This window comes from Oryctolagus cuniculus, chromosome 15, assembly GCF_964237555.1.
Source record: "Oryctolagus cuniculus chromosome 15, mOryCun1.1, whole genome shotgun sequence".
Lineage (NCBI taxonomy): Eukaryota > Metazoa > Chordata > Mammalia > Lagomorpha > Leporidae > Oryctolagus > Oryctolagus cuniculus.
In genome coordinates this window covers 7,516,575-7,542,843 of record NC_091446.1, presented here as the reverse complement: position 1 = coordinate 7,542,843, position 26,269 = coordinate 7,516,575, and the positions used below count along the sequence as shown (strand labels likewise).

Here is a 26,269-nt window from a genome sequence, read left to right as displayed (position 1 = left end):
ACAGCTCTTCTTCCTGTCATTGTTGCAAGGCCTGAATGAAGTGTGAGTGATAACACTTGGACATGTTTCGTACACTCCAGCGTGCTGTGAGACTATCAGTTAACTCTTCACATTCTGTGCTTCCTACCCACACACAGGCACCCAGTTGCCTGCCTGACACTGCTCACAGAGCCTGCCCCCGCCGCATAGCCATGGCCCACCCTCAATGGAGTCACCCAAGGGGCCCACAGCAAGTGCAGACCCAGGCACTCTGATGAGGCGTTGGCCCAACACCCCAGGTTTACAGGTGTTTCACACTAATGTGTGATCATCTCAGATCCAGTGGGGTCCCCAAAACATGGCTGACTTATTTACTCAAAGTAGGTACGTCCAGGGCCTATCTGTGGGAGTACAGTGTTTGGGAATGGGGAGACACGCAGGGGACCCCTCATTCTCAGGTCATAAACCGGGTGTATAAAGAAGGTACACAGCCAATCCTGAAATCTGTAGGCTGCGTGCGGAGGCCACAGGGCAAGGAGACGGGCGGCCTCCTGTCCTGCTTCCTGCTCAGAGAGCACACATCCTCTAGGCACTGTTCACAGCTCTGAAAGGTCCTCTGGAAACTTCCCTACAACCCCATCTCAGGAGGGCCAGGGACGTGACTCGCCCAGGATCTCAGGACATCAGTGAGTGGCATGTCGGTAAACATTTGCTCAGAAGCTCAAGGTGGGGGAGCCCTGATTTGCAGCTTGCTCTGATTTTAGCGCGTAGTCACTACCCACACGCTGTCACCGCAGCACAGTGGAGGGAGATGTCCACCGCGGGCGCTCACGAGCTGGCATCGGCCGGCCCCAACAGCCCGCTGTGCACAGGTGCCCTTCACTCAAGTAGCTGCTCTTAAGCGCCATTTATGGAAATGCAGAGAGAATATCTTTTCTCTTTCCTGCTCCTGGTGCCTCATTTTACGAGCACCAGCAATAGGCTTGGCACTCGGAGACGGGACACCCCAGTTTCCCTGGGGAAAAGGTCCTCGTGCTGGCTGATTTTATCCGGTGCACTGAGGTCTGCTCATGCTGGTCACTGCTGGCCAGGCTGTGGGGTTCTTGCACAGGGCTGCCGGTTCTCAGGACGGGGCCTGAGCTTGCTAACAGGGCGCAGGCTGTCAGCAGAGGAGGAGGCACCTCCCAGAGGTGAAGGGGGCTGCAGAGGCTCTGAGGGCTGAGCCTTCCACCCCTACACTTCATCCCTGCACTTGACCCTCTGGCTCAAGGACAGAGGGTCACCGCACCTGCACTCCTGCCTGCAGGGATGCTGAGCCACCCCAGCCTCCCACCCTGAAGCCAAGGCTGGCAGTGGACAGGCAGGCACACCCTGCCGGGAGCATCAGAGGGAGGCCTCTCCCAGCAGAGGGGACACCCAGGGATGCCATGGCCAGCTCCAGGGTCCCTCCAGCAAGCCCGAAGGTGTTGTTGGGAAAAGGGCATGGGCAGTGCAGCGGCTGCCCAGGAGACAGCCTGGGGAACCCCTGAGGATATCTGGGCCCAGCCCTGGGCCACACAAAGCTCAGCCAAAGGACCCCGCCTGAGCTCCCCCAGCTTAGCCCAGAGAGGGAGGGCCATCAGCCTTGGGATGCTCCCGGGAGGGACAGGGGGTTAGGACCTGAAGGCCAGGGTCTGGCTTTGTTCATGTTCAGGCTGGGGCAAGAGGCACTGGGGTACCAAGGTGTCCAGGCACACTCCTCTTATCTCCCAAAGACTTTCCCCACTGGGCTCCTTTTTGCCACACACGGGGAGAATCAGAGGGTGGGGGAGGGGGAGCCAGAGGGAGCCAATCACCCTGCACAGAAGCCTTCAGGGCTGGTGCTTCTGTAAGTGTGTGTGTGTGTGTGTGTGTGTGTGTGTACGCTCACATCAGCGGGGATTTCTGTGATAGAAGCAGCCAGATGAGAGAGAGAGAGAGAGAGAGAGAGGGAGAGAGAGAGAGAGAGAAAGGGAGGGAGGGAGGGAGGGAGAGAGAAGGGGAGGGAGGGAGGGAGGGAGAGAGAAGGGGAGGAGGGGGAAGAACCAGAAGGGAGGAGGAAATTGGGGGTGGGAGAGACAGATTGGAGAGAATAGCAGAGAGAGCTAGAGAAAGGCAGAGAGGGAGGGAGGGGGGGAGAGAGGTGGAGGCGAGAGTAGAAAGGGAGAGAGAGCTAGAGAGAGCGGAGAGGGAGGCAGAGAGAAAGCCAAAGCAGGAGGGTGCGCGGAGCACAGACAGCGCTTGGAGCGATGGGGTGAGGGCTGGAGCCAGCAGAGGCAGAGCGGGGCGGCGGGCGCCGGCCATCCAGGATCCAAGGGCGCCAAAGGCTCCGGGTTCAGCGGCGCACCGGGGCAAGAGGTGGCGCGCGGATCCAGGAATCAGCTGCGCGCCCAGGTGCCTGCCCCGGTGGTGGCGCGGAGTCCGGGGTGGCTGCGCGCCCAGGTGTCTGCCCAGGAAGCAGCGCGGGGTCCGGGGTGGCTGCCCCGGGCTGGTGCGGTGCTTCGGGTTTGCTGCAAGCTCCGACGCCTGCCCCGAGAGGTGGCGTGGGGATCCGGCGTGGCTGCACGCTCCCCGGGGAGCTATGGCGGCTGGGGCCGGGGGTCGCCGGGCGGCGGCAGCGCCGCGGAGAGGCTGAGCCGGCAGCAGGCTGCGCCATGGCGGCGCCGGGTTGCGGACCCTGAGCGCCGGCGGCGGGCGCGCACCATGAACTCTTGGGACGCGGGTCTGGCGGGGCTGCTGGTGGGCACGATGGGAGTCTCGCTGCTGTCCAACGCGCTGGTGCTGCTGTGCCTCCTGCACAGCGCCGACATCCGCCGCCAGGCGCCGGCGCTCTTCACCCTGAACCTCACGTGCGGCAACTTGCTGTGCACCGTGGTCAACATGCCGCTCACGCTGGCCGGCGTCGTGGCGCAGCGGCAGCCGGCCGGCGACCGCCTGTGCCGCCTGGCCGCCTTCCTCGACACCTTCCTGGCCGCCAACTCCATGCTCAGCATGGCGGCGCTCAGCATCGACCGCTGGGTGGCCGTGGTCTTCCCGCTGAGCTACCGCGCCAAGATGCGCCTCCGAGACGCCGCGCTCATGGTGGCCTACACGTGGCTGCACGCGCTCACCTTCCCGGCCGCCGCCCTCGCCCTGTCCTGGCTAGGCTTCCACCAGCTGTACGCGTCCTGCACGCTGTGCAGCCGGCGGCCCGAGGAGCGCCTGCGCTTCGCCGTCTTCACCGGCGCCTTCCACGCGCTCAGCTTCCTGCTCTCCTTCGTCGTACTCTGCTTCACGTACCTCAAGGTGCTCAAGGTGGCCCGCTTCCACTGCAGGCGCATCGACGTGATCACCATGCAGACGCTGGTCCTGCTCGTGGACATCCACCCCAGGTGAGTGCCCCTCGGGCTCGCCCTGGCCGGGAACCAGGGGCGCAGCGGGAGTGGGAGGCCCCCACGCTCCCGGCGTAGGGCCTGGGCCAACGGTTTCCTCCTCGGAGACGAGGGTGAGCAGAGCGGCCAGTGCTTGCGGCTTAGAGAGGTGCTCAGGACATCGGCCAAGAGGGGCTGTGAAAAGTGTGGATGGAAATCGGAGTCGGAACTTTGCTGGGCTTCGGAGACTCCTTTCGTGCGCTGGCAGATTTCACGTTAACTGGCTGGTGGGAAGGCAGAGGGTTTGAAGCAGGGCCCGAGAGCCGGGCTAGATGCTTGGGGGGGCCCTTCCGAGTTCTGGCACCAGACGGTGCTGCTGCTGAGAATCTTCCCTCTCTGGTGGCCCCGATGCCTCTGTCTCCCCACCCTAGTGTGCCTGGGAGTCTCCGTGGCGTGGAACTTGGATGCACCTTCCCCTGTAGTAGGCTGGAGGGGATCAGACACCTGTTGCCCTCCCCAGAGAGCATTGTCCAGTGTCCTTCAATGAGGGGTCCAAAAGCCCCCATGGGAGGAATGCCCCCAGGCTCCAGAGACTCAACCTGCTCTCCCCCCTCCCTGCCACACTGGCTACCGTTTGTCAAGAAGGCAGGGGAGACAGTAGAGCACACACCTGCTTGGAACCCTGGTCATTCTCAGAGCCTCTCAGGGGGAGGAGGGGATTCCTACCCAGGCTGTCCCGAGCTTGCAGTACCTCTGTGGGATCTGTTCTTACCTCCAGGGAAAGGCAGCCCCCTCCTCTGCTGCCCGAGACCCTGAATAAGGGGGCTTTGGGCACCAGATGGTACAGAAAGTGAGGTAGGCAAAGAGCAGGGACCCTAGATCCAAGGGCCCTCCTGTGAGAGCAGAACCCTGGGAGCCCAGGAGAGCCTGGGGGGGGGCACTGTTCCCAGGATGTGCATGTCCTCCAGGGCTGAGGGAGACAGGCCAGAGGTGTCCGTCTGAGCCAGGGCTCCTGGCTGAGCCCTTCCTGCTTGTGAGCGGCAGCAAGCAGCCCTTGAACTTCACCGTGGCTGCACATAGAAGGGCATGGATGCACCTGTTCACCGTCGCCCTCTGAACAGCCATTCCTGGTTCTGCACTGGAGCAAGCTTCTTGCCACAATTGCTCACGCATCTGCTCCAATTGCATGAGTCTGTGCGTGGTTCAGTACCTAAGGAAACCTTCTGTAGCCACCACTGTAGAGCAGCCCCCTTTCTGTCACCCAGGGCTGGGGAAACCTTGTTTCAGAAGCTGCATCCCCAAGGCTCGGGCCGGGACTGCTTTAGAAGATGTCATTGAACTCCGGGGACTTAAAGTTTCCTAGAGAGAAGCTTTCTCTCACCGTGAGTCTACAGCAGAGGGCGGATAGAGCCCAGAAACAAATCGGTTCTTACTCAGATTGGTACGAACCCCATCCCGGATCTTCTTCCAAAGCTCAGAAGGAGAGTGGGGACCCTTTCCAGCCTTTGTCAGGTGCAGCCAGCTCTGCTCTCCCAAGTCTCTCACAAGCCCCAGGCCAGACACTGTGCACAGAGACCCAGGCTGCAGAAGCAGCCTCCACTCCCTGCCTTCTCGGGCCGTGGGCTGTTCTGAACAGCCCCTGCTCCCAGCACCCCAGGACCCTCGAGGGAAGAGTGGGTCTCATTGGCCAGATGTGGGGTTTATGGGCAGGGATTGGTCAGTCCCACAGGCCACTCCCCTGCCCCCCACCCTGGCTCCCTGAGATTACAGAATAGTGAGCAGCTGTGGCAACCCAGCCCCCAGCCTGCCCACACCTGAGGAATGGCCTCCACTGAGTGAGGGGGTGGGGGGATGGACACGGGAAGGGGCAGCCATTCCACAGGGGCTTCTGTCTTGGCTCCATACTCTTCCTCTGTACAAATGAGAAACTCCTGGGGCTTGGTGCTCTGAGTCTGCAGGGTCTGGGGACGCCAGCCCCTGGTCAGCACAAACCAGGCGTCCTTCCCTGGATGGCCCGTGCAGCAGGTGCCATCTGGCCTTCACCGAAAGGGACTTGTTTCCCGTTTTCTGAGGCCCACTGCGGTGTTCGTCATGATGTGTCCGGTGGTGTGTGGCTTCTGCAGGGTGGGGAGGTGCCTCACCCCTGGCCTCGCCCTCCACACAAGCATCGGGGACCCACTCTTCTTAGTTAAATCTGGGGCTCTGAGAGGCGCTCCCCACACCTGCCGTTCTGTGGTGGCTTCTTAGGAACAGGTGGCAGCTTCTAATACTCATCACACACCTGCTCAGGGTGCACGGTGCTGTTTTCCCAAACCACAGCTCCAGACTCCCCGTGGTGCCACCGTGCATGGCCGAGCAGGTGGGGCTGCCGCAGACGTGGGTGACCGGCTCTTCCCAGTCCAGCACAGCTCTGCACTCATCAGCTGCGGTTAATGATCTCTTAGAAGCAGAATGGTGGTGACAGGGACTTGACAGGGCAGCACCCTGAGCCTAACTGGGCCCCAGTGATCTGCTGCTCCCTCAATGCCCTGGGGACCACGTCTGCTAAGTGCCGATCCTGGAGGGTGGCAGAGTGGTAGCTTAGGGAGACAGAACCCAGCCATGCCTCGGACTTTACCAGGGAGGAAATTGGGAGACCCCAGCAAGGGAGCCACTGGCCTGATTTCAGATGTAGAAAGTGGCTCAAGCCAGGATTCACGCCTGGGTCCTCCCTGATGTTTGCAGATGGAACAATAGTAGAAATAGAGCCGCATACCCTGCATGTGGACTGCGGAGTTCCTAAAGAAGTTCACAAACTATCACGTGAAGCATCTTCCATCTCCCTATTTGGCAGGTCTATGTGCCTTCATAAGATGCTGCAGAGCTGGGTTCAGATTGACAGTGCCCAGGCTCCATGGAGGGTGGGCTCACGCATGCTGGGGACAGCTGCACGGCTTACCTGCCTCACCTCCCACCCATGGCTCTACCCAGCCCCACAGGGGCCTCCCTGCTCCAGGGGCACAGCACACGTGTGCTACACATCCATGCCCCTTGCACGGCTGTTCTCGGGGCTTGAGTCCCTCAGGCCTTGAGTCCAACACGCAGGAGGCCTGGTTCACCCTCAAGCGGCTGGACCACAAGAGTGCCTGTACAAGTTTTGGAAGCAGGATCAGAGTATTTGGGCAAAGAGTATCAAATCCTTAGGGTTTGGTCTAGAACGAAAGGGCGGGCTCTGGGTGGAAACTCTCCTTAGCCCTTTGGAACTCTGCTTTGTGGGGAGAGATGTGGGCCCCCCACTGTGCAGGGCCCAGGGCGGGAACCCCTGTCACTGGATTTGAGGGCGAGACTGCTCACATCAGTGTCCTGAACCCACAAGCCGTCAGCTCTCCCTTAAGGTAGAAGCCAGAACACCAACCTGCGTCCATCTGGGAGTGCTCATGCTGTGGGCTCTGGGTCCTTCCCTGGCATCCTTCCCTGGATGGTCAGGGCAGCTGGTGGGCTCTGGGTCGACCACAGTTATCTGGGGGTCACTCAGGACCCGGGCCCAGCGAGGGGGCAGGGAGGCACCTGCAGCTTCAAGGTTTTAGCCGAGATCACACAAAACTCCCCATCCCCTTTGTCTTATTACTGAAACTTCCCGGAGTGCATCTCTTTGTCACAGTGCCAGCCAGCCTGTCTCCTTTTATCTCACACAAACTCGGGACACTGCAGCCCACCTCCACACTGACACACATGCTCACACCCTGGCTGGACGTCCCTGGCCAGGTAGCCTTGGGGGAGCTATGAGCTTCTTGCCTTCTGTGTCCCAAGACTCCAGGTGCCACCATCAGGCCCGGGAGTGCCTGCAAGTGCTCATCACTTGCTGATCCTGTAAAGGTTCATGGAGTCTAGGGGATGAACATTCCAGAACCCAAGTCAGAATCCCTGGGAGGAGGCTTGGTTCTGCCCTGGACTCGCCGAACCGCCATGGGCGTGTCCTGAATCTTGCCGCCCTCCATGTCCCCTTCTGCAGAGGAATGAAGCAGCAGCTGTCAGAGCTGCACAGTTCCAGGGAGCTCAGCTCTGCAGAGCTACAGGGAGCTGACAGCAAGTGCGAAGCCAGCACCCTGCCTTGTTCTGTGCGAGGGTGAGCTTCTCTCATGCTCACTTAGGAGGTGACGTAACGAGAGGGAGGCTGTGCTGCTTCCCCGGGAGTCAAGGATGGGTTCGAGCCCTGTCTGCAGTCCGGTCTTGGGTAGGCAAGTTCCTCCCCTCTCTGAGCCTCGTTTCCTCATCTGTGAGCTGGAGAGGACCTCTCATACCACGAGAGTCTGTGCCAGCTGCTGTGTGACTGGGCCCGTGTGGATGCTGACCCCCAGGCACAGTGCCCACCCTGCAGACACCCTCAGTGCTCGGCAGCAGGTCAGGTACTTATGGTTAGGAAACAGCTGTCACCTGACCCCTGAAGGCCCAGAGAGGACTGCTGTGCCAGCCCAAGCGTTAGGACTCAGTCTCAGGCCTCCTGACTCCCGGCTCTCTCTTACAGTCCCTGGTTACAGCCGTCGCTCTCTCCTAAGTGTTGTGGGAAGGAAGGGAACATTTGCAGAGGGGGGGAGCCCTGTGGTCTTGGAGTTCAAGATAGCACCAACACTGAGGTGTTCAACAGAAATTTGTTGAAAGAACAATAGCAATGGAAGGACCATCAGGAGCTGTCCTTGGTACTTCTCATGTGGTAACTCAGCCATCTCAGTGCAACCCCGCGAGGGCAGGAGTGCAATATTCTTATCATGCTCACCTAAGAGATGAGGAAGCTGACACAGAGAGGCTGTGTAACTCACCCAGGGCCACAGTCATTGAGCACTGGTGCCTCGATCCCCTGGGGTGAGTGTCCTGCCTCACACCCCAACCCTCTAGCACAGCTCGCCTCAGTTGCACTCAAAGTCCTTGGAGAAGACTTAATATGGAAACAAATGGGCCCCTGCAGAACAATGCTAAGCCCCAGGGTCACCTGCTCTGCCTGGGACTGTGCAGGTTCCCAGGCTATTGGGCTTTGGTTTCACTGGCAGGACATTGGGGTGGCGCTGTGTGTAGTGAGGAGGCCTGCTGCTTGGGGCACCTGCATCCCCCAATTTGAGTGCCTGGTTTGAGTTCCAGATACTCTGTGCTTCCGATCCAGCTTCCTGGCAATGTGCCTGGGAGAAAGTAGAAGGTGACCCAAGCACATGGACCCGTGCCCTTCATCTGGGAGATCAGGATGCACTCCCTGGCTCCTGGCTTCTGCCTGCCCCAGGCCTGGCTGTTATAGCCATGTAGAGAATGGACCAATGGATGGAAGATCTCCTTCTCTCCGCCTCTGACTCTGGTTATTAACCTTTCAAGTAAATAAATCTAAAAAAAATGCAGGACAGTAAAGTTGGTCCACTCTCTGCACCCAGAACTCTGGGTGAGGGTTTTGCCCTTCCCCCCACCTACAGCCCGTGCATTGCAGGAGCAAAGAGGACCTGGGTAGAACATTCTATAGGAACACAGCGAAAACTGGGGAGTCACCAGCAGTGGCTGTGGCCTTAGGCCCCCGGCTCTGCTCTGCGGATTTGCTGGGTGCTTGGGGTCTGCCCCCCACCCCATTGTGTTGCATGATGATGCTGACTAGCTGGGAGGCGGCACCCAGGATCCAGGGCCATACACAGCTTGGGTCCTGCCATCACCTACCACACATGACCAACCATCCTAGTTTGCCTGTGATGGAGAGGGATTCTCGAGGTGGGAAGCAGGTCTTCTTCCAGTCCCAGATAAGCTGGGACCGACTGCTCACACACCTGCCTCCACGTGTTGGCCACGTGAGCTTGTGCAGGTTGTTTAATCCCCCTGGCCCTCAATGTCATTATCGGAGAAGTGGGGCCCTAGCCATCAACCCCAGCTCACAGAGGTGTGAGTGTGGACTAAGCAAATGCACGGGAACCCCGTCAGGGTGTATGAGGGGGAACATATGGGAAACTCAAGCAATGTGGGTTGCTTTTCCAATGAGTCATTAGAAGTTAATCAGTGGCATTAGTCATGAGCAGTAAGTTCTCAGCCAGTAGGAAACCTATTTGTACCAAGGTCAACTCCAATTTCCAACTCTTTGAATTCCTGGAAAGGCAGAAACCAACGGGAAAGGCCCTGCCCGAATCTCATCCAAATGAATCGGAATCGCCCATCTGTGACAGCCTCCGTGATGAAGAAACCTTGCAATTAGGCGTCAGAATGATGCTTCCCCTGGAGAGAGGGGGAGGGTGCCCGGCGTGGACGGCGCACGTGGCTGGGCTCGTGCGTTCTCTCTCTGCTACTCGCTTTCCTCGAACAGCTTGGCCTATTTTCAGAACCGGGTCCCTGCAGCCCAGGCCTGGCTCTGCCAACGTATCCTCACTTCCTGCACAACCCTGCAGTCTTTCTCCCTGGCCGTCTGTGGAGTCACTGATTATTTTGAACTGCGCGGTAACGACGCATGCCCACCTCGGGTGATGCCCGTGTTGGGTGCCATGAGAGGGAGCAGGGGAAGGCTCACAGCTGGGACCTCCGGGGGGGGGGCACTGCCCACGCACTTCCTGTTGCTGCAGGCAGAAGGTTGCAAGAGACCCTGCTGTCAACTGGCCCTGAGATGTCAGCTCCGCAGAGTCCCAGAGCGGAGTGCAGGCCCAGGATGCGGTCAGAGATGAGGACGGCTCCCCCTTCCGTCCTCAGAGCTCTGTGCCCAATTCCACGGGGAGTTGGCAGCCGCTTCGTTCTCCAAGCCTGATCTCTGGGGGAATCGGTAGCTCAAGACAGGGGTGAGGTTCGGTGATGGAAGATGTGGGGGAAAGCAAGCCATGTGCCACATCCCTCACACGGAGTCCAGGTGGCCCCAGATGTCACAGGTCAGCTTGAGTGGCAGGGGCAGGGGTTCAAGTCCTGCCTCCGCTTAGCAGCCGAGTGAATCACGGGGCCGCTGCACCCTCGCAGTCTTCACTGTGATCCTGGTCAGTCGTGATAGAGAAGACTCAGAGACAGAGCTGGGAGAGTCGTGCCTGGGCTGGTGCAGGCTGGTGCTCGGTGGAGGAGCTGAGGCGTCCGGAGCCTTCGTGTTTCTTTGCACTCAGGCACTGGGCTAATCAGTTTGTGTGTTTCACGCACTGGGTGTGTCATGCATTTCTGTGCTTTGTGCATTTAATTCTCAAAACAAACCTTTTGCGGCCTTTTATTCTGGCACATATAAAATAATGAAATATACACAAAAAATATGCAGCCTGTATTATGTTCAGGTATGACCTTGAGTCTTGGTGATGTCACCAGCTTGCTCAAGGTCAGACAGCCAAGACTGGGGGCTGGGGCCTTTCTGGGTCTGTAGCCAAGCGCCCACACCAGGGGCCCCTGCCTGTGCTGTGGAGAGCACCCCGTTCTGACCTGGCCGGGCCACCCGTGACTCCCTCTCCTCTCTCCCACGCGCAGTGTGCGGGAACGCTGTCTGGAGGAACAGAAGCGGAGGCGGCAGCGCGCCACCAAGAAGATCAGCACCTTCATAGGGACCTTCCTGGTGTGCTTCGCCCCCTACGTCATCACCAGGTGGGCTGCGGGCAGGGCAGGGGCGGGGGGCTCTGTGGGGCTCTGAAGGGCACTTGTCAGCCTGTCTTGGCCACAGCGAGGGGGAGGCAGGGCGGGGAGGTCAGGCAGCCATGACTTCTCCAGGTTCAGCGAGAGGACGGTGCATCCTTCCCCTCCCCAGCTGTGAGCTCTTCGGGATTAGCCTCAGAACCAAAACCAGGACAGCAGCCTGAGCCTCCTGCCATCGGTGCCGGGCGGGTGGGCCCTTGTGGCCATCGGCGTGGGCGTGGGTGGGCAGGAGGTCTCTGCCATTGCCAGGTCAGGCGCTGGGAGGCTGTCGTGTTCTCTCCCAGACCTCCCCCCACCCCCCACCCCACCCCGCCCTCAGGCTGAGCCTCTCCCAGGCCAGCTTGCTCTAGCTCCGGAGCACCAAGAAAGCCTGAAAACGTGGGTCACCCAGTGGATCACGCTGCGGGGAAAATAAAAGCCCCCAGCTTTGTCTCCTAAGAGGCCTAACGGGGAGTTGGTAACAAAAAGGGAACTGTGACGTTCTATTGGGAGGTGGCTGTGGGCACTTGGGGTGGGTCTGGCAGGTAAGATCTGTGCAAAGAGGTGTGTGTGTGAGAGAGAGAGAGAGGGAGGGAGGGAGAGGGAGAGAGAGATGGGTGGGGTGGGAGGGAGCACAGTGCAGCATCAGCCTGGAGGGGAGCAGCTAGCCCCCAGCACACCACAGTCCCCGGAGCAGTGCAGCCGCCTTGGGCAGCTGTCCCTGTTGGTCCTTACACTGTGGGAGCTCCCGCCCCCAGTCCTGCTCTGGTTGGCGCAGGGGGGTGTCCTGTGCTCCCAGCACCTGTGGGCTTCCTCCCCCAGCCAGCCTCCTCCTCCCTTCCCCAGCCAGCACCGCCTGCATCTCACTTTGAACGTGGGGCCCAGAGCTGCCTGCAGGGCTCCCATGGGTCTGGCCAGGGCCGAGCACAGCCACCAGTTCTCTCTTTCAGAATTCCTGCTCGGCCCGGCACTGCCTACAGGTCAGTGTTGGGGGCTTGTTCACTGTGAGGAGCGGTCCTGTATGATGTAGGAGGCTCGGGAGCACCCACCAGAGGCCGGAAGCGCTGTGCCCCCCACCTCCCAGTTTTGATGACCAAGAATGTCTCCTGAAGGCGTCATAGGTACCCTGGGGAGCTGAGGGTCACTGGTCTGGACCCACTGCGCCCAGCCAGGAAGCCAGCACTAGCACGGGTCAGGGTTTTCCATGGGACACAAAACCTGTGCAGGAGACTGGGGGAAGGGCTTCTGGTGCTGTGTCAGGGAGAGCAGTTGACCAGCAGCGTGGCTGGTCTGCCGCGGCCCCACCCCTCCTGCTGTGCGGCCCCGACCAGTGTCCCGGCCTCTCGGGCCCCTGCAGAGTTCTGAGGGCCCAAGGCTGTGCAGCACTGGTGCGTGCGGCCAGGCCTGGCCCTGTATGCCCTCCGTGGTCATCACTGCCCCCCCAGGCCACAGCTCACCTCCAGGGGAAGGGAGAAGCCACAGAAAGAAGGGCCACAGACGGTCTCTTCTGGCAGTCCCTGGGGAAGGGGGGCTGGAACCCTGGGGCTGTGGCTCCACTCTGGGGTTTTCTCTCTTCTGATTACAAAACCCATGGTAGATGGACAGCTCAATGTACTTCCTCCAAATGGATCCGATGCATCTTGAGGTTTTAGAGGCATTCCCAAAGCTATTCATCCTTGTGCAAGTGGGCGGCAACCTGCCCAGGACGCCTCACGAGCACACAAGACGGCTGTGGGGACACCACGGCCACCAGCCCGCATGCCCGGTCCTGGGTGTGGAGGAGCCGCTCCGGCCCAGCCTCCCGCAGGTGCCCTGCACTCCCTCCTAACAGACGCAGCCTGGCCCTCCTGTTGTGTCAGCACACACTGCTCTAGGACCTCCCTGTGCCGAGCATGACAGTCCCTGCAGAGGAGGCCTGGCCGGGGACACCCCGGATGGGGACATGAGACCTCCAGCCTGGCTGGAGCACCCTTTCACAGACAGAGCCCGTGACGTGGGCCCCGCTGTGCAGGGAGTGGGACAGTGTGGGCGAGGTCTCCCACGGCAGCCGCAGCCACGGGGGCCACGCAGCATCTGCAAGTGCAGATATGGGAAACATTGGGAGCCGTGCCCGATTTCCCTGACTTGGCCTGAGAAAAACGTACAGACCTAATTACCGTTGCATCATTCTGCAGCGGGAGGCTGAACTTGGAGAGAACAGATCAAGTTTTCTCCTGGAGGCGGCTCCTCCGCCCATCTGGGCCCGGCATGCTGTGCCGGCCAGGGCGTGAAGGGTGCCTATGCCTTTGCCTCCAGGGTGAGTGGCGAACATCCTGCCCATGGCCTTGAAATCTTTGGTCTGGCCCTGCCAAGGCACCCGCAGGAGTGATTTGAAATTCAGTCTACACCAGGCTAATGTTTAAGTGGGTAATTGTGTATGACCCTTGGGTGATGTTATAAATACCCAATGGCCCTTGGCAGAAAAAGGTTTCCCAGCCCTGGGACCTTCAGCTGCTCAGTGACCGGGGTCCCCTCAGCTCCTCGCCCACCTTCCCTAGTTCCTTCCCACAGTTCCCCCAGATGCCTCCCAAGCGGCCGAGTCGGTATCTCCCTCCCTGAGGTCAGGAGGGGACTTGGAGCTCCAGACGGGGCAGGGGCTGGAGTCAAGAAGCCTTGCCCCTCACCCGCTCTGGGGTGGAGGTGACACAAGATCTGCTACTAAGCCAATTCAGGAGTGTCCCTTTCTCTTGAAAATTCTCTAAGTCCCTACTCGGGGCCTGCAGCGGGGTGTGCACCCTCTGATATCCCCAATTTTTAGGGTACGTTTCTGTATTTGAAAGTCAGAGTTGCAAAGAGAGGGGAGACAGAGATCCAGCGTCCTCACTGTGCAGATGGGTGACAGGCTCAGGTCCCAGCCTTGCACAGGACCAGGAAGTGACTCAGCCAGGTTCCAGCGGCGCTGTGAGTGCGGCCGCTCCCAGGCACGGCTCTGCGCTCCTCTGAGCCGAGGACACACTTCCTGCTTGCTCCCCCAGAGGACTGCAGGGTCCATGAGGCCCACAGAAACAGAGGTGACATCAGAGGTGACGGAGACCGAGCTGTTCTGGTGTCACTCGCAGCCGTTATGGAGCTGTGGGCGCAGAAACTGATCGTCCCCCAGCTCCGCGATCTCTGTCCATGTGCGGGCAGCCAGCCGCACTGCCGTCTTGGACCTTGTAGTGGGGGCCACGTGGAGAGTCTGAGCTGACCTCATGCAGTGGCCGGGGGCACCGCGAGTCGGCAGGACGGGGAAGCTGAGGCAGACAGGGGGCTTCTGCTGTGACGCCTGCCACCCCTTGGAGCTGATTGAGATGACCCTGTAGGCCAGGTGGGGGTCCTTCCTCCTTGCCCCCATCACTTCACAGCTGCCTGGCAGCTTTCTCAGAGAGGGGAGTGGCAGTCTTGGGTCGCGGGTTTAAAGGAGCTGCTCCAGTCTTTGATTCGACCCTCAAGCTTCCTGGTGACCATGAAGACGTTTTAGTCCCCATGCGCACCTGACCCTAAGTGCACACCTGCCATGCATCTGGGGCTCCACCGCGTGTCCTGTTGCACCTTGCACAGCTCCTCTGCAGGTCCCACCAAGGTTCGGAGAGGTGACACGAGCTGCCCACAGACGTGGCCATGAGCTGAAGGCCAGAGTCCAGCCATTTGGCTCTCATTTAGCCTCTGGCCACGCCGAGTCTCCAGTGGCACTGGAGACACAGAGGTGTCCCAGGAATACGTCTTCGATCCCTGTCCCCGTGCCGCAGCATCTGGTCAGTGAACCCAGACAGCACGGGCTCCTGTGGGAAAGGCAGCCATCTTGGTTTCTCCAGCCAAGAGGTGACGGGGGCCACCCCCGCTCTCTGGTGCAGCTCTGCCGTGTGCTGGGCCCCTGAAGACCAGAGCCGGGGGCACAATCACAGAACTCCATCTTCATGATCCAGCGGCACTGACAGCCCACAGTCACCCCCGCTTAGTGCCCGCAACACCCAGAGCATCCCCCAGGGTCCGCAGATCCCACACCCAGTCCCGTCCAAAAGCCTGAATTAAACATTATCCGAATTAGAATTCACGTGTCTGGAAACATTTATGAGGCCATTATCTTGCGGCAATATATGCGTATAGATAATTACGGTTGTCTTAAATCATCGGAGCCAACACCGGCGCAGCTGACAACGCTTTCATTGTGGCTTCTCAAAGCAAGGCTGGGAGAGGGCTTTGCTTTGCAGGTGGCTCCTGGGGGTCAATATTCTATTTATAAACGGCTCCTCCTGCCTCATATCTCGTGGGAATTTGAAGCAGCAGCGTATGACTCATAAGTCTTCAAATATACATATCAAGTTGCCATGAAGTTCTGGGAAGACATCGGGCTGCTTTCCCCAGGAAGGTTCCGTGGGCCGTGTGTGTGTGTGTGTGTGTGTGAGAGAGAGAGAGAGAGAGAGAGAGAGAGAGAGACAGGGAGGAACAGAGTGAGGTGAGGGGAAGGGGAGTGAGATGGGGAGAGGGAGGAGAGCATGGGGAGAGACCTGGGCGCTAGTTGATTGCTTTAAATTCAAGGTTTGGAAGCAGAGGTGCTGGTGCGCACTCCGGGGCCAGGCGGCTGGCGGGCCAGGCTGGTGCCGGAGCAGAGGAGCCCGCAGTGGCTTTGCTGTCTCCTAGCTCTGACCCATCTGCTAATGGTGTGGAGCAAAGCCAGCTGCGGCAGGCACAGGGAAAGCAGGAAGCCAGCCCCCAAGCTGCAGGGGGCGTCCCAGGTCCCCCTGGGAGTGACTGCGTGGGAGCTGTGTCCAAGCCCGCACTCATTGAGCGTGGAGTGACAGAGGTCCTGACAGAGGTGCCGGGCACTGGCTTTTCAGGGGCGAGTGACCACAGGCCACATCCTGGCCTCACGGGAAAGAGGCTCTGGGAACCGGAAGGGAGTCCGGAGCTTGCTTCTTCCACTCTGCACTGCTGACACTCAGATGCCAGCATGGCCTCCAGCGTGGCTGTGGACTGCGGTCACACGGAGAGGTGTTTCCCGTGGAGGAGACCCTGGCTTGCGGCTCCCCCGGCCCAGCCTCCACTCCCTCCTCTGTGAACAGGGAGTCCTGATCCTTTGGCTGCGGGCTGACTGGGAGATTAGAGCTTGTGCGCCCACAGCAGACCTCCCCTGGGAATTCCGTTGCTGCACCAGGGCGTGGAGGCCTCACACGACATCTCTGAGAAGCAAATGCAATTGGTTTGCCTTCTTCATCACCCGGAAGCCGAGCCACTTCCTTGTGTGAAGTCCGTGGACCCCGCAGGGTTTGGTCTCGCTGACGCTCTGACAATGCTTTGCTTTCTTGCGGCTGGATGTCACAACCAGCGAAGACCGACATTTTGGCATCTCACGGCAGCAATGGGTTGGGGCTGAGTGGTTTCATTGTTATTATTAGAGAAGAGTGTGAAACTCGGGCTTTTGTCCCTGTGGATTCATCACTTCTCAAAATAGATTTCATAAAAGGACCGATTTCCCCAATGCCGGCAGCTCCGTTTCCCGAAGCAGCCGCCGGAGGACGTGGGAAGAAACAGCCACATCCCCCGTGGGGTCAGAGGACAAGGCGGCAGCTGTGCTGAAGCTGGAGTAGAGGGGCTTCAGCATGGACCCCCCTCGGGGGGGGCTTATCCAGGACAGAGGCGTTTCCATGGAGGACCACACCCCGCCCGCGACCTCCGCTCGCTCTGCAGCCTGCCCGCACCACCTGCCCAAGGAAGGCATCAGGAAGGTCAGCTAACGTTGGCAAGACAGAGCGACAGCTCAGATCCGATTCCTTCCATACTGGGGCCTCCCCTGGGCAGCCCACGGTGCTGAGAGCCACGCCTGACTTCCAGACTGCAGACACCCATGAGCACGGGTGGACAGGGCACAGGTGCTAGACCAGCAGGGCCACGGACTTGCTGCCCCAGCCCCTGGCTGGGCCTCAGTTTCCTCACTTGGCAGTGGGGGTCGGGGGAGGGGGAATTCATGACCTCCTAGCTTTTTCCTGGTCCTCTGGTCTTTTCTGCTCCTGTCCGAATCCGGCCAAGGGTAGTGTGCGTGTGGGGAGAGGAGAGGAAGCGACTTAGCTGCTGAGCCAGGGAACCCTCCAGCACCACGGAGGCCGCTGTGAACCTCCCAGGCTGACACCAGCCAGTTGCTCTTTGAGTGTAGGAGGAGGCTAAGAGCTCGGCTCGTGTGACACGCGGGCTGTGGCTTTTCTTGCCTCTCCCTAGCTGCCGCTGTCATCAAACAAAAAAGAATCCCCCCACTGGGAAGAGGCCTTCCTGGCAAGAAACTCTGAGCTTTGCAGAAAGTTTGCAAAAACATTCTGATTCCGTCTTCCCGCGCAGCCTCCTTCGGATGCAGAGCCGGGCTGGAAGCAGGGCTCCGACAGACACTTCCAAAGACGAGTTCATTCAACCTCCTTGTTCTCCACGGGACAAGCAGGTCCCAGAGTGAGAAGTTTGGGCAGCATCACAGGGCCAGGCGGTAGCAGAGCTGGAGCCAAATCAGATGCCAGTGTCATGTTCTTAGCCCATTTCCGAGTTAGGCTTGGGTTTCAGGGGCAGACAGGGCGGGCTTCAAGCCCTGCCTTTCCGGCTGACCAGCCAAGTGATCTCGGGCCAATGATTTGACCCCTGGCTCATCCAGCTCCAGGTGTGAAATGGAAGTAGTCAGACCCCCGGGTGTCAACCAGATCACACGTGTGAAACAGCGCAGTGCCCAGAATGAAGAAAGAGGCTGTCGCCGTGGCATCCTGTGTGGGCTCCACTTCCGATCCAGCTCCCTGCTAACTCCTGGGAAGGCAACGGAAGATGGCCCAAGTGCTTGGGCCCCTGCACCCACGTGGGAGACCCAGAAGAAGCTCCTGGCTCCTGGCTTCAGCCTGGCCCAGCCCCGGCCATTGCGGCCATCTGGGGAGTGAACTAGGGGATGGAAGACCTCTCTCTCTTCTCTCTCTCTCTCGCTCTTTCTCCCCCTCTCTTTGTATCTCTGCCTTTCAAATAAATAAATAGATTTTTTAAAAAAAGAATGAGGTAAGCACCTGGTGATTGTGTACCCCCTGCCCCGTCGTGGCTGTAGACGGCTGCTGTCCCCGTCTCCTGCAGAGCGGGTGTTGGAGAAACCGAGGAGTGACCAGGAAGTGGCCAGGGCCAGGCACAGACTGGAGGGCTGCTCCCCGGCTCCAAGGTCGTACCCTCGTGCCCTCGGTAACAGTCCCCTCTCTCTGCAGGCTGGTGGAGCTGTCCTCCACGGCGTCCATCGGCTCGCACTGGGGGGTGCTGTCCAAGTGCTTGGCCTACAGCAAGGCCGCGTCGGACCCCTTCGTCTACTCCCTGCTGCGACACCAGTACCGCAAGACCTGCAAGGAGATTCTGAACAGGATCCTCCACAGACGCTCCATCCGCTCCTCGGGCCTCACAGGCGACTCTCACAGCCAGAACATTCTGCCCGTGTCTGAGTAAAGGACGACGCCCCCGCTGCTGGATGAGACCCCCGCTGGAGAGAAGGAAGGGCGGGCTGGGGGCTGCTGGGTGGACAGCGCTCACGGCCAACCTCCCAGCAAGCTCAGCCATCCCGGTTCCCGGGATTGGAGGGGCCCCGGGCCTGCTTCCTGGCTCCCCACGGGCGGATGCTCAACCGCCCCCTTTATCACCGATGGGTGCCGTGGGCTGTGCTCGGGCCGCTCTGTCTGAGACGATCCTTGGAGATGCTGGACTCACCAGGGCTCCCCGGAGGCTGGCACTCCGTCCAGTCATCACTGTCCAGGATGCAGAGAGCTGGTGGCAGGTGGAAGCGTGGTGTCCACCTGCTTGCTGACCACTGGGTGTGGGTGATCTCCCTGGGCCACTTGGGTCACGCTGAAAGAAGCCAGTGGTGGCCATCCGGCCCCAGATCTAGTATGGCGACTCCTTCCCACCTGGCAGCAGTGGCTGCTTCAATCCAGATGCCACCAGCTGACACCAACTAAACCATTCCCAGCTGGGGTTCTCGGGCTCCGCTCAAGGGGAACCTGTTTAACAATCAGTGGCTGTCCCATCGCTGCCAAGGATGGGACAGGATGCATTTTGTCACTCTCCCCAGCCAAGAGCTAACGTTTGTGTGGACAGTCTGAGCATGAAAACAGGCTCAGGAGGCGGGTGATCAGCCAGTCCACGGGTTAGCTTCTTGGGGGTCTCTCCAGGAGGCTGTCTGCTTCCGGTGTTCGTGTCACAGCCCCTGGAGCCCGGTCAAAGCAGGAGGATGGTGGCTTACTGGGCTTCCCCCTCCCTGTTCGTGACCCAAATCTGCAGGCTGTGTTTCCACTTGTCTGGCACAGCCTGCGAGACAGACAGGGAAGAACCGCGGGGCAGGGACGTGGCCTTGACGTTCCCGGCGCTGGGTTCCTGCGTCCTGGTGGTTGATACCTGCGGTTTCCCAAAGGACTGACAGACCCAGGGGCTGTCCGATGATCAAGAGAGTGCCCCGTGCGAGGGAGGGGAGGGAGATTCTGTAGCGTGCTGTGATGCGTGCCAGTCCGTCAGCAGCCCCCCCATCTCGATTTCATAAGAAGCAGGGGAGGGGGCCGTGCTTTCTGCCCACCCATCTTTGCTCACCATTGCATTTCCCAGCCACTCGTGAACGCCAGGAGGAGTCATTCCTCCGTTCCCTACTCTGCCGTGCAGAGTGAGGCCGCTGCTCCCTGCCAGCTCCGTGGGCCCCAACTTTGCAGGAGTGGGGGGAGGAAGTCTGTTGGCGTGCACTGACAGGTGCCCCAGTATTCGAGGGTGGAGAAGCGTCTTCATGTCTCTTTGGAACAATAGTATCTGATTAACCCATAGATCCTCATTTAGAAAACAACTCGGCCTGGCCTTGTCTAGCTTCAGGTTTCCATGGAGACTAGGACGTACAAGTACACAGCTTCTGCCGGTGGCTCTGACGTCTTCCCGTCACTGTTGGAGGTGTGCTCATACCTTCCCCGGGGCAGCCAACGGCCTGCGTCCCTTCCCGTGTCTGAGTTAGTAGCTTGAAATCAGCCATGGCGGGAGTTTTTATCCCATGAAAATCAGTAAAAACTATACATCGGGCTTTTCCGCAATGGAGGGGCAGTTGTTAAAGATCATTAGACTGTGTGCCCACAGAGAGCTGGTTGTTGAAGCTGCACCAACACACCACCGCCAGCATGACCGTGTGTCACAGAAATGCCACTGCTCTGGGTCAGAGCTCTTGGGCCACTGGACCTCGAATGATGGCAGATGTTCTCGTGTGTGCGGTCTTGCTCAGGACAAGCAGTACTCACCCTCCAGCGCCCCAACACAAGGCCCACTGGGGTTGCAAACAGGAAGTCACGGCAGTGTGCACAACTGAATCTGACAAGAGTGTCTCCCTGTCCGCACAAATACTCCCAGAGCAGGGTGAAGCGTTGGCGGCTGGAGGATGAGGTTGGGAGACAGGCAAGCTCGGGTAGCAAAACACATCTGTGTCAGTGTCAGGTGCAGGGGTGAGTGTGGCGCATCCTCTCTCTGGCCGCTCCGCAGAGACCACACCCCACTCTCCGGGAACAAGTGTCTCTTCCTCTCCCACAGAGAGGAAGCAAAAGCGATTACCCAGCATCTTTAAAAGATGCATTTCATAATTTCCCCCCAAACTGCTTAGAAACCAATAAAACCAGTTCTGTTGGCACCGTGGAGACGGAGACTCCAGGTAAGTCCATTGATGTCTTTATTTGACAGACACAGGCATTAAAACTCGAGGGGAAGTAAGAAGAAAAGCCGCTGCATTAGCAAGTCAGCACCAAGCAGCAGTACTCTAATTACTTTTAGATACGTGTTGGTGTTCATCTCTCGCCATCCATAAAGACTTCCCCCAGCTTCCTCATTCCCGGCTGAATTATCTACCTCATTTTGGTCATTTAATTCACCAGACATCACATGGTTTTCTCAGGTACAACACGTTCAGGCGCCAAGATTCTTAGCGCTTAGGTCAAGGGCATGAGGCACCTGCTTGACTTGAAGCTAGCGTGAGGCTCGAAGTTCAAGGCTCCAGCGCTGATGAGAATTGTAAGCATTTTAATGATGAAGCTTGGAAGCAAAGCCTTGGGAGGAAAGGCTTTTTGGATTCCTGGAGCCACACGAGGGTTCCGTTCCTACCCCAGCATCATCAGAATCTGCCCTGCTTAGCCACTCTGTGACCATTCTAGCTTTTCCATAGGCCTCCTCTGGATGGAAGGGACCTCAGGCCCCTGGGGCTCCAAGGGGGCAGTCCACGCAGCGAGCTTGGGGCAGGTGGCTCATGGGGGTCTGTCCTCCCACAGAGAGCCCACCTGTCTGTACTTAGACGTCAGACGGGGTGGGCGGCCCCTGGAGTCCCACCTCACTGACCGCGTGTCACTCTGCGACCAAGCTCAGCTCCCCGTCACCGTGAGCAATAAACCCCTCACCTCCTGTCTGTGACATTAATTTTCTTTCTCATGGTGCCTTCCTTTCTAAGGTGGAAAGAATGCAGCCAAGGTCCTGTCCTGGTTGACGCCCTTGTACCTGCCTGCCTGCGGGTAGACAGCACCCCCTCCTGGCTGGGTTGTGAGTCCTCGGAGGAACCAAAGGCTGAGCCTTGTTAGAATAAGACTCACACGCAGGATAAACTAATTTGCCTGATTTGCATGAGGGTATTTTATCAGGAGCCAAAATTCTCCCCGGCCAGTTTGTGTCCTTTGAACGGTGAGCAGCGCAGGGAAGAAGAGATCCAGCTAGCTCTGGGGCTCCCACTACTTTCCAGAAGATTCTAGCCATCAGCATGGAGCTGTTGGCTCTTCAAGTTGACACAGGCGTCACCGTGGGAGACAGCTGATAATGCAGATTTCGGTATCCCTTCCTCAGAAGCCAGGACCCGGGGTTCTGTCTTTCCAGCCATCTGTGCCCAGTCACAAACGTGCATGGTCTTCAAGGGGCTCCCAAGGGCTCCTGAGTCTGAACCTGGTGGGGACCTGGGGATTTTCAGACACCTGAGTTTCAACATTCTTGCATCTTTCCCTAATTCTCCAAAGAGTTCAGCTTCCAGCCTTCCCCCACCCCCAGTGGCTGGGTCATTTTGTTCTGAGAGAGACAAAAATTGATCTCTCCATGACATTTTGAGCAGGCCCTGGCCCGACAGCAGGAGCTGCCCACCCTCCCTGCGAAGGCCTTCACAAAGCAGCTTCGTTCCTCTCTGGGTTCTTGAGGCTGTAAGCGCAGGTGTTGAGGGAGACGCGGGCAGAGGCCGGCAGAGCCGTGACACCTCGGTAGAGAAAAGTAGCTCTGGCACTCAGAGGGGACCCTTGGGGCACCTGCTTCAGTCTCACCTGGCTGCCAGAGGCGGTGGCATCTGCCGCCACTGGCGCTAACCAGGGCCTCGCCCATCAGCTCCCCCCACCCCCTTTCCCGAGCCTCAGAGCCAGGCGCTGAGCCGTGCTGGCGCAGGGCCCGGGAGAGGCAGCTCTGGATGCCATTCCCTGGGTGTGGGCCACAAGTTGGTTCGCAGCTTCATCCGGCGTGGCTTCCCCTCCAGGTCCCCCGGAGGTGGGTGATGGTGACGGTGGTCCCCCAGCCGCAGAGCAGGCGCTGGGCTCTGTGCTGCATGTTTGGGGCGTGTTTCCATCAGTCTCCACAACAACGCGATGATGCAGGCGCTGTGCTCAGCCCCCTTGTACCGCTCTGTGGGCTCTGGAGGCCTGAAGGCAGACACTTGAGGGAGACCTGAGGCAGGACAGTGTCTGGTCTGCAGATGGGCAGGCCGGGAATGCCGGGAAGCGTCCCCAGCTTCACCTGTCGAGGGCGGTTCTAGGCTTGGAGGACGTCGTTCTGGTGCTCAGATCCTGTACTGACGCCCACCTCGGAGAGTGGGGCCCTGGGACGCCCCACTGCCCGTGGTCACCTTTTGCTTGGGAAGGGATCCTCTTGGCTTCTGCTCCGTGTGGGCTTCTAAGGCAATTCTGGGGGAGGGGCTTCGGGGCGCTCTCTGTGCCCAGAATCAGGTTCACGGCCTTCTGACCCACAGGGCTCTGCCCAGCTGAGCCCCTTCGGTGCTGAGGGCTCATGGCCACCCTGGGCTTTCTGGCAGCTCTGGACCAGCAGCTTCCACGAGCACCCATGGGAAGCAGCATTTCCCTGGCCCTGATATGAGCCTCCTCCCGCTTTGCAGCCAGGAGCGCCCACACAGAGGGCCGCCGCGTTGGCTCCAGGACCCGGCTAAGCCGAATGCGGGAGAGGCGAAGGGGTGCATGGCCTCCCCTTTACTCTCGCAGCTCCCCTGCCTTACCCACTGCTCCCACTTCCTACACGTCCAAGTAGCCTTTAGACCCCCGGCGATGTCGTCTGACCCAGGCCAGCTGCCTCCACTCTGCTGGTGGCTGAAGTCCTGACTTAGCCAAAGGAGGGTGGCAGGACCTCAGGCTTGGGGCGGGGGTGTCAAAGGCCTTCTCCTTCCACCAGCACTGGACGAAGGGTCAGGGCCAGGCATCTTTTGGGGGTCAGCTGCCTAGGGGAGAGGAGTTGCAGGTTCCAGGGAAGGGAACTGTCCAACTCCCCATGGACTTGGGCCCCTGGTGGCTGTACTCAGCCTGACCCAGACCTCACCACAGGGAGTCATTTGCCAGGGGGTCCTGGAGAGTGTCTGGTGGCAATCAAAATCAATCAGAAAGGTGACAGCACTCACCTGTTGCTCCCCAGACATTGATGGGGCACCTTCTGTACGCCAGGTACTGGGCTGGGCTGAGCTGGGCTGGGGACAGGACTAGTGACTGTTCTACAGTGGGTGAGCTGGGCTGCCCCAGGGTGTTCTCAGTTCTGTCGGGTGCTGGGCAGGACTGGGGAACTCGACTGGTGGAGAAGGAGGGTTCTGGAAGGCCTCTCGGAGGCAGTGACATTTGGACCAGAACGGACAGTGCAGACGAGCACGTGGCGAGACACACAGGAGGTGTGCGCCTGCCTGGTGAGTGACAGCTTTGCGAGTGTCCAGGAGCGCCCAGAAGGGAAACGCCTCCCAAGAGACGGTGAAAGTGACCACAGCCGTGGCCAGCGGGAGGGGTGGAGGCCTTGGCGTGGGACGTGGGGAGGATCCACCTATCTTTAGCCACCAGAAGCAAGGAAGGGAAGAGGGGAGGGAAGGAGGGCGAGGTGAATCGTGTTTACTCTGAGGAGCATTCGCTTCCGCGCTTAGGAACTTAGTTCATTCTCAAGACACCAACCACATTTGGCCAAGGGACATCTTCCAACAACACCCATGGGGACAAGGGGCACCTTGACGTGACTGTCAGTGCAGCATCCTAGAGGCCATTCCCACCTCTCCCTGGGAACAAGTGGGAGAACTCACATGGCGGCAACACCATGCTTGCGCTGCTTAGAGATGTGACACCCACACCCCTGGCGGGCGTGGGGCACCTCCCTCCTGCGTGTGTCCTGAAATACGGATCTGGCATTCAGAGCGCAGGGTCACAGCTCTGTCCTAGCAGTACTTGGCTCGTCACATCTACCCAGATTCAAGGATTTTAAAGAGAACTTTAACTTCTGACACAGAAGACTGTGGGTGCCCCTTTGGGCATGCGTGCGCTCTTAGGAACACGACGCGTGCATTTCCTGTGTCCTCTCTCATGTGTGCCCAGGGTGCGCTCAGTGTCACACTCACACTTCGGTATGGAAAAGTCACAGCACATCATCGACAGAACCCAGATCCATCACGTGGTGGCCTCCAACAGCCACTCTGTTGGAGTGGACTCTGCACCTGCGGGCAGGAAGGTCACTTTGAATCCTGGTCATCAGCAAATCCTCTTCAAAGCCCAGGCGTCAGTTGTCCCTGGGGTGGGCGGAGCTCTGGGTGTCACCACCCGCCTGCTCTCTGCTGATTGGGAGGCAGGACTCAGCCAGAGGGACTGCCCACACCTGCTGAGACGCCCGTTGCCCACCTCCACGGGCTCCACTCGCCATTGCCTCGCATTCGACTCATTTCTGACCACATTTCTGCTCTAATTATTAACAGTCACTAAACCCCCTGCTCAAAAACCTTGGAACATCACATTCCATCCCAAACTGAAGTTGTCAAACCTCAGCAACCATGTTCTGCAGCAAACAGCTTAAGACAGCTACTTCTGGAGTGTTGGGGACGCTGGTGGAGCCTGTTGTCCAGCCAAGCCCCTTCTGGACTGCCCCACTGGACACCAGGCTGGCTCCAGTTCACAGCCTTGGAAGTCCAGTGACAGATCAGAGAGGTGCCTTGCCTCCCCTCGTGACCACTAGGGCCATTTTGCGGGAGTGGGGAAAGGCCGGTCTCTATTCTCTCAGACTCCTCTGGGAGAAGGCATTTAAATGTGGCCAGGCAAGGTCAACCACACCCGCCCACGCCTGTTTCCTCATCCAGTGGAGGAGGCCCCCTGCCACCCTTGCTACGCCTGGGGGCTTGGAGTCACAGGACACCAAAGTCCACTTCTCTGCATCCCCGGGTGTCCACAGGTGTCACTGTCTTGTGTGTGTGTATGTGCGCGCGTGCCAACTGTGGCTGGGGGGGGACTCACACCATCTGTAGCTTGGGGCGCCCAGAGAGTGCCCATTGATTACACAGCAGTAGGGTATCTGCCTTAAGGAGGCCCAAGGTGTGTGTCAGCTCGGCTAGCCTTCCATGAGGAAACACAGTATCTGCACACGACAAGAATGCGTTTGGAGAAAGAAGAGATATTTCAGCTCAACGACACAAAGCGCCCGGCGAACGGCTGGGTTCTGCACAGCGTTCGCTGCTTTAACGTCAGACTCAGAGGGAGACGCTGGACACCTGTGCGTTTGTGTTGGCGAGACGCCGCTCCACGGGTGCCTGCCCACGGATGAATGTTCACTCACGCACATGGCTGCGCACCGAGCAGCAAACGAATCGCGTCCAAGTTTAGCATCCTCTTACGTTTGCTGTTGGTGCAGCTTCACGTTCTCCGCCCTGATCACGTGGAAGGATGGCTCTGCTCGTTCTCACCGATGTCACCGGAGCGCCCCTCCGCGTGGCAACGTTACCTGTCACCGAACACGTCTGCCGGCAGCTGTCTTCTGTTGAGACTCCAGCCTTTGAACCTAAGGCCGCTGCCGCCTGCTCTGTTTACAATGGCTTGTGTTTTGTGAGTCAAATGTTGTACTATATTTTTATGGTAGAATTGATGATTAATACAGGGAGAAAGTATACATTGTGATTCTGTCCAATAAAGCCTCCTGTTCTAAAATCCAATCCACTCTTGGATAACCTGGTGTGAATACATTTTTCTATACAAGTTCTGCAGAGATGTGGGTTTTCCCCACATTTTGTGGGCAATAATTTTGTGAAGGCAACCAGGTGTCTATTTCTTCTCTCTCCTGTCTCCCGATCCTGTTCCCGT

General features: G+C 59.0%; 1 protein-coding gene across 1 annotated transcript; it reads left to right on the top strand.

Annotated features, from left to right (window-relative positions):
• The first annotated feature begins 2,095 nt into the window (after window positions 1-2,095).
• GPR26 (G protein-coupled receptor 26) lies at window positions 2,096-21,347 on the top strand. The gene is made up of 3 exons (XM_002722603.4): window positions 2,096-3,368; window positions 10,770-10,883; window positions 18,143-21,347. Exons 1-3 carry the CDS (start codon window positions 2,701-2,703, stop codon window positions 18,372-18,374), a joined length of 1,014 nt encoding a protein of 337 aa, XP_002722649.2. The 5' UTR covers window positions 2,096-2,700; the 3' UTR covers window positions 18,375-21,347.
• The last annotated feature ends 4,922 nt before the right edge of the window (window positions 21,348-26,269 follow it).

What these genes read in the sequence shown, in the direction of transcription:
- GPR26 (XM_002722603.4), top strand. Translation starts at nt 2,701, where the DNA reads ATGAACTCTTGGGACGCGGGTCTGGCGGGGCTGCTGGTGGGCACGATG. An exon ending in CTCGTGGACATCCACCCCAG is followed by an intron (nt 3,369 to 10,769) that starts GTGAGTGCCCCT and finishes TCCCACGCGCAG; the next exon opens with TGTGCGGGAACGCTGTCTGG. An exon ending in GCCCCCTACGTCATCACCAG is followed by an intron (nt 10,884 to 18,142) that starts GTGGGCTGCGGG and finishes CTCTCTCTGCAG; the next exon opens with GCTGGTGGAGCTGTCCTCCA.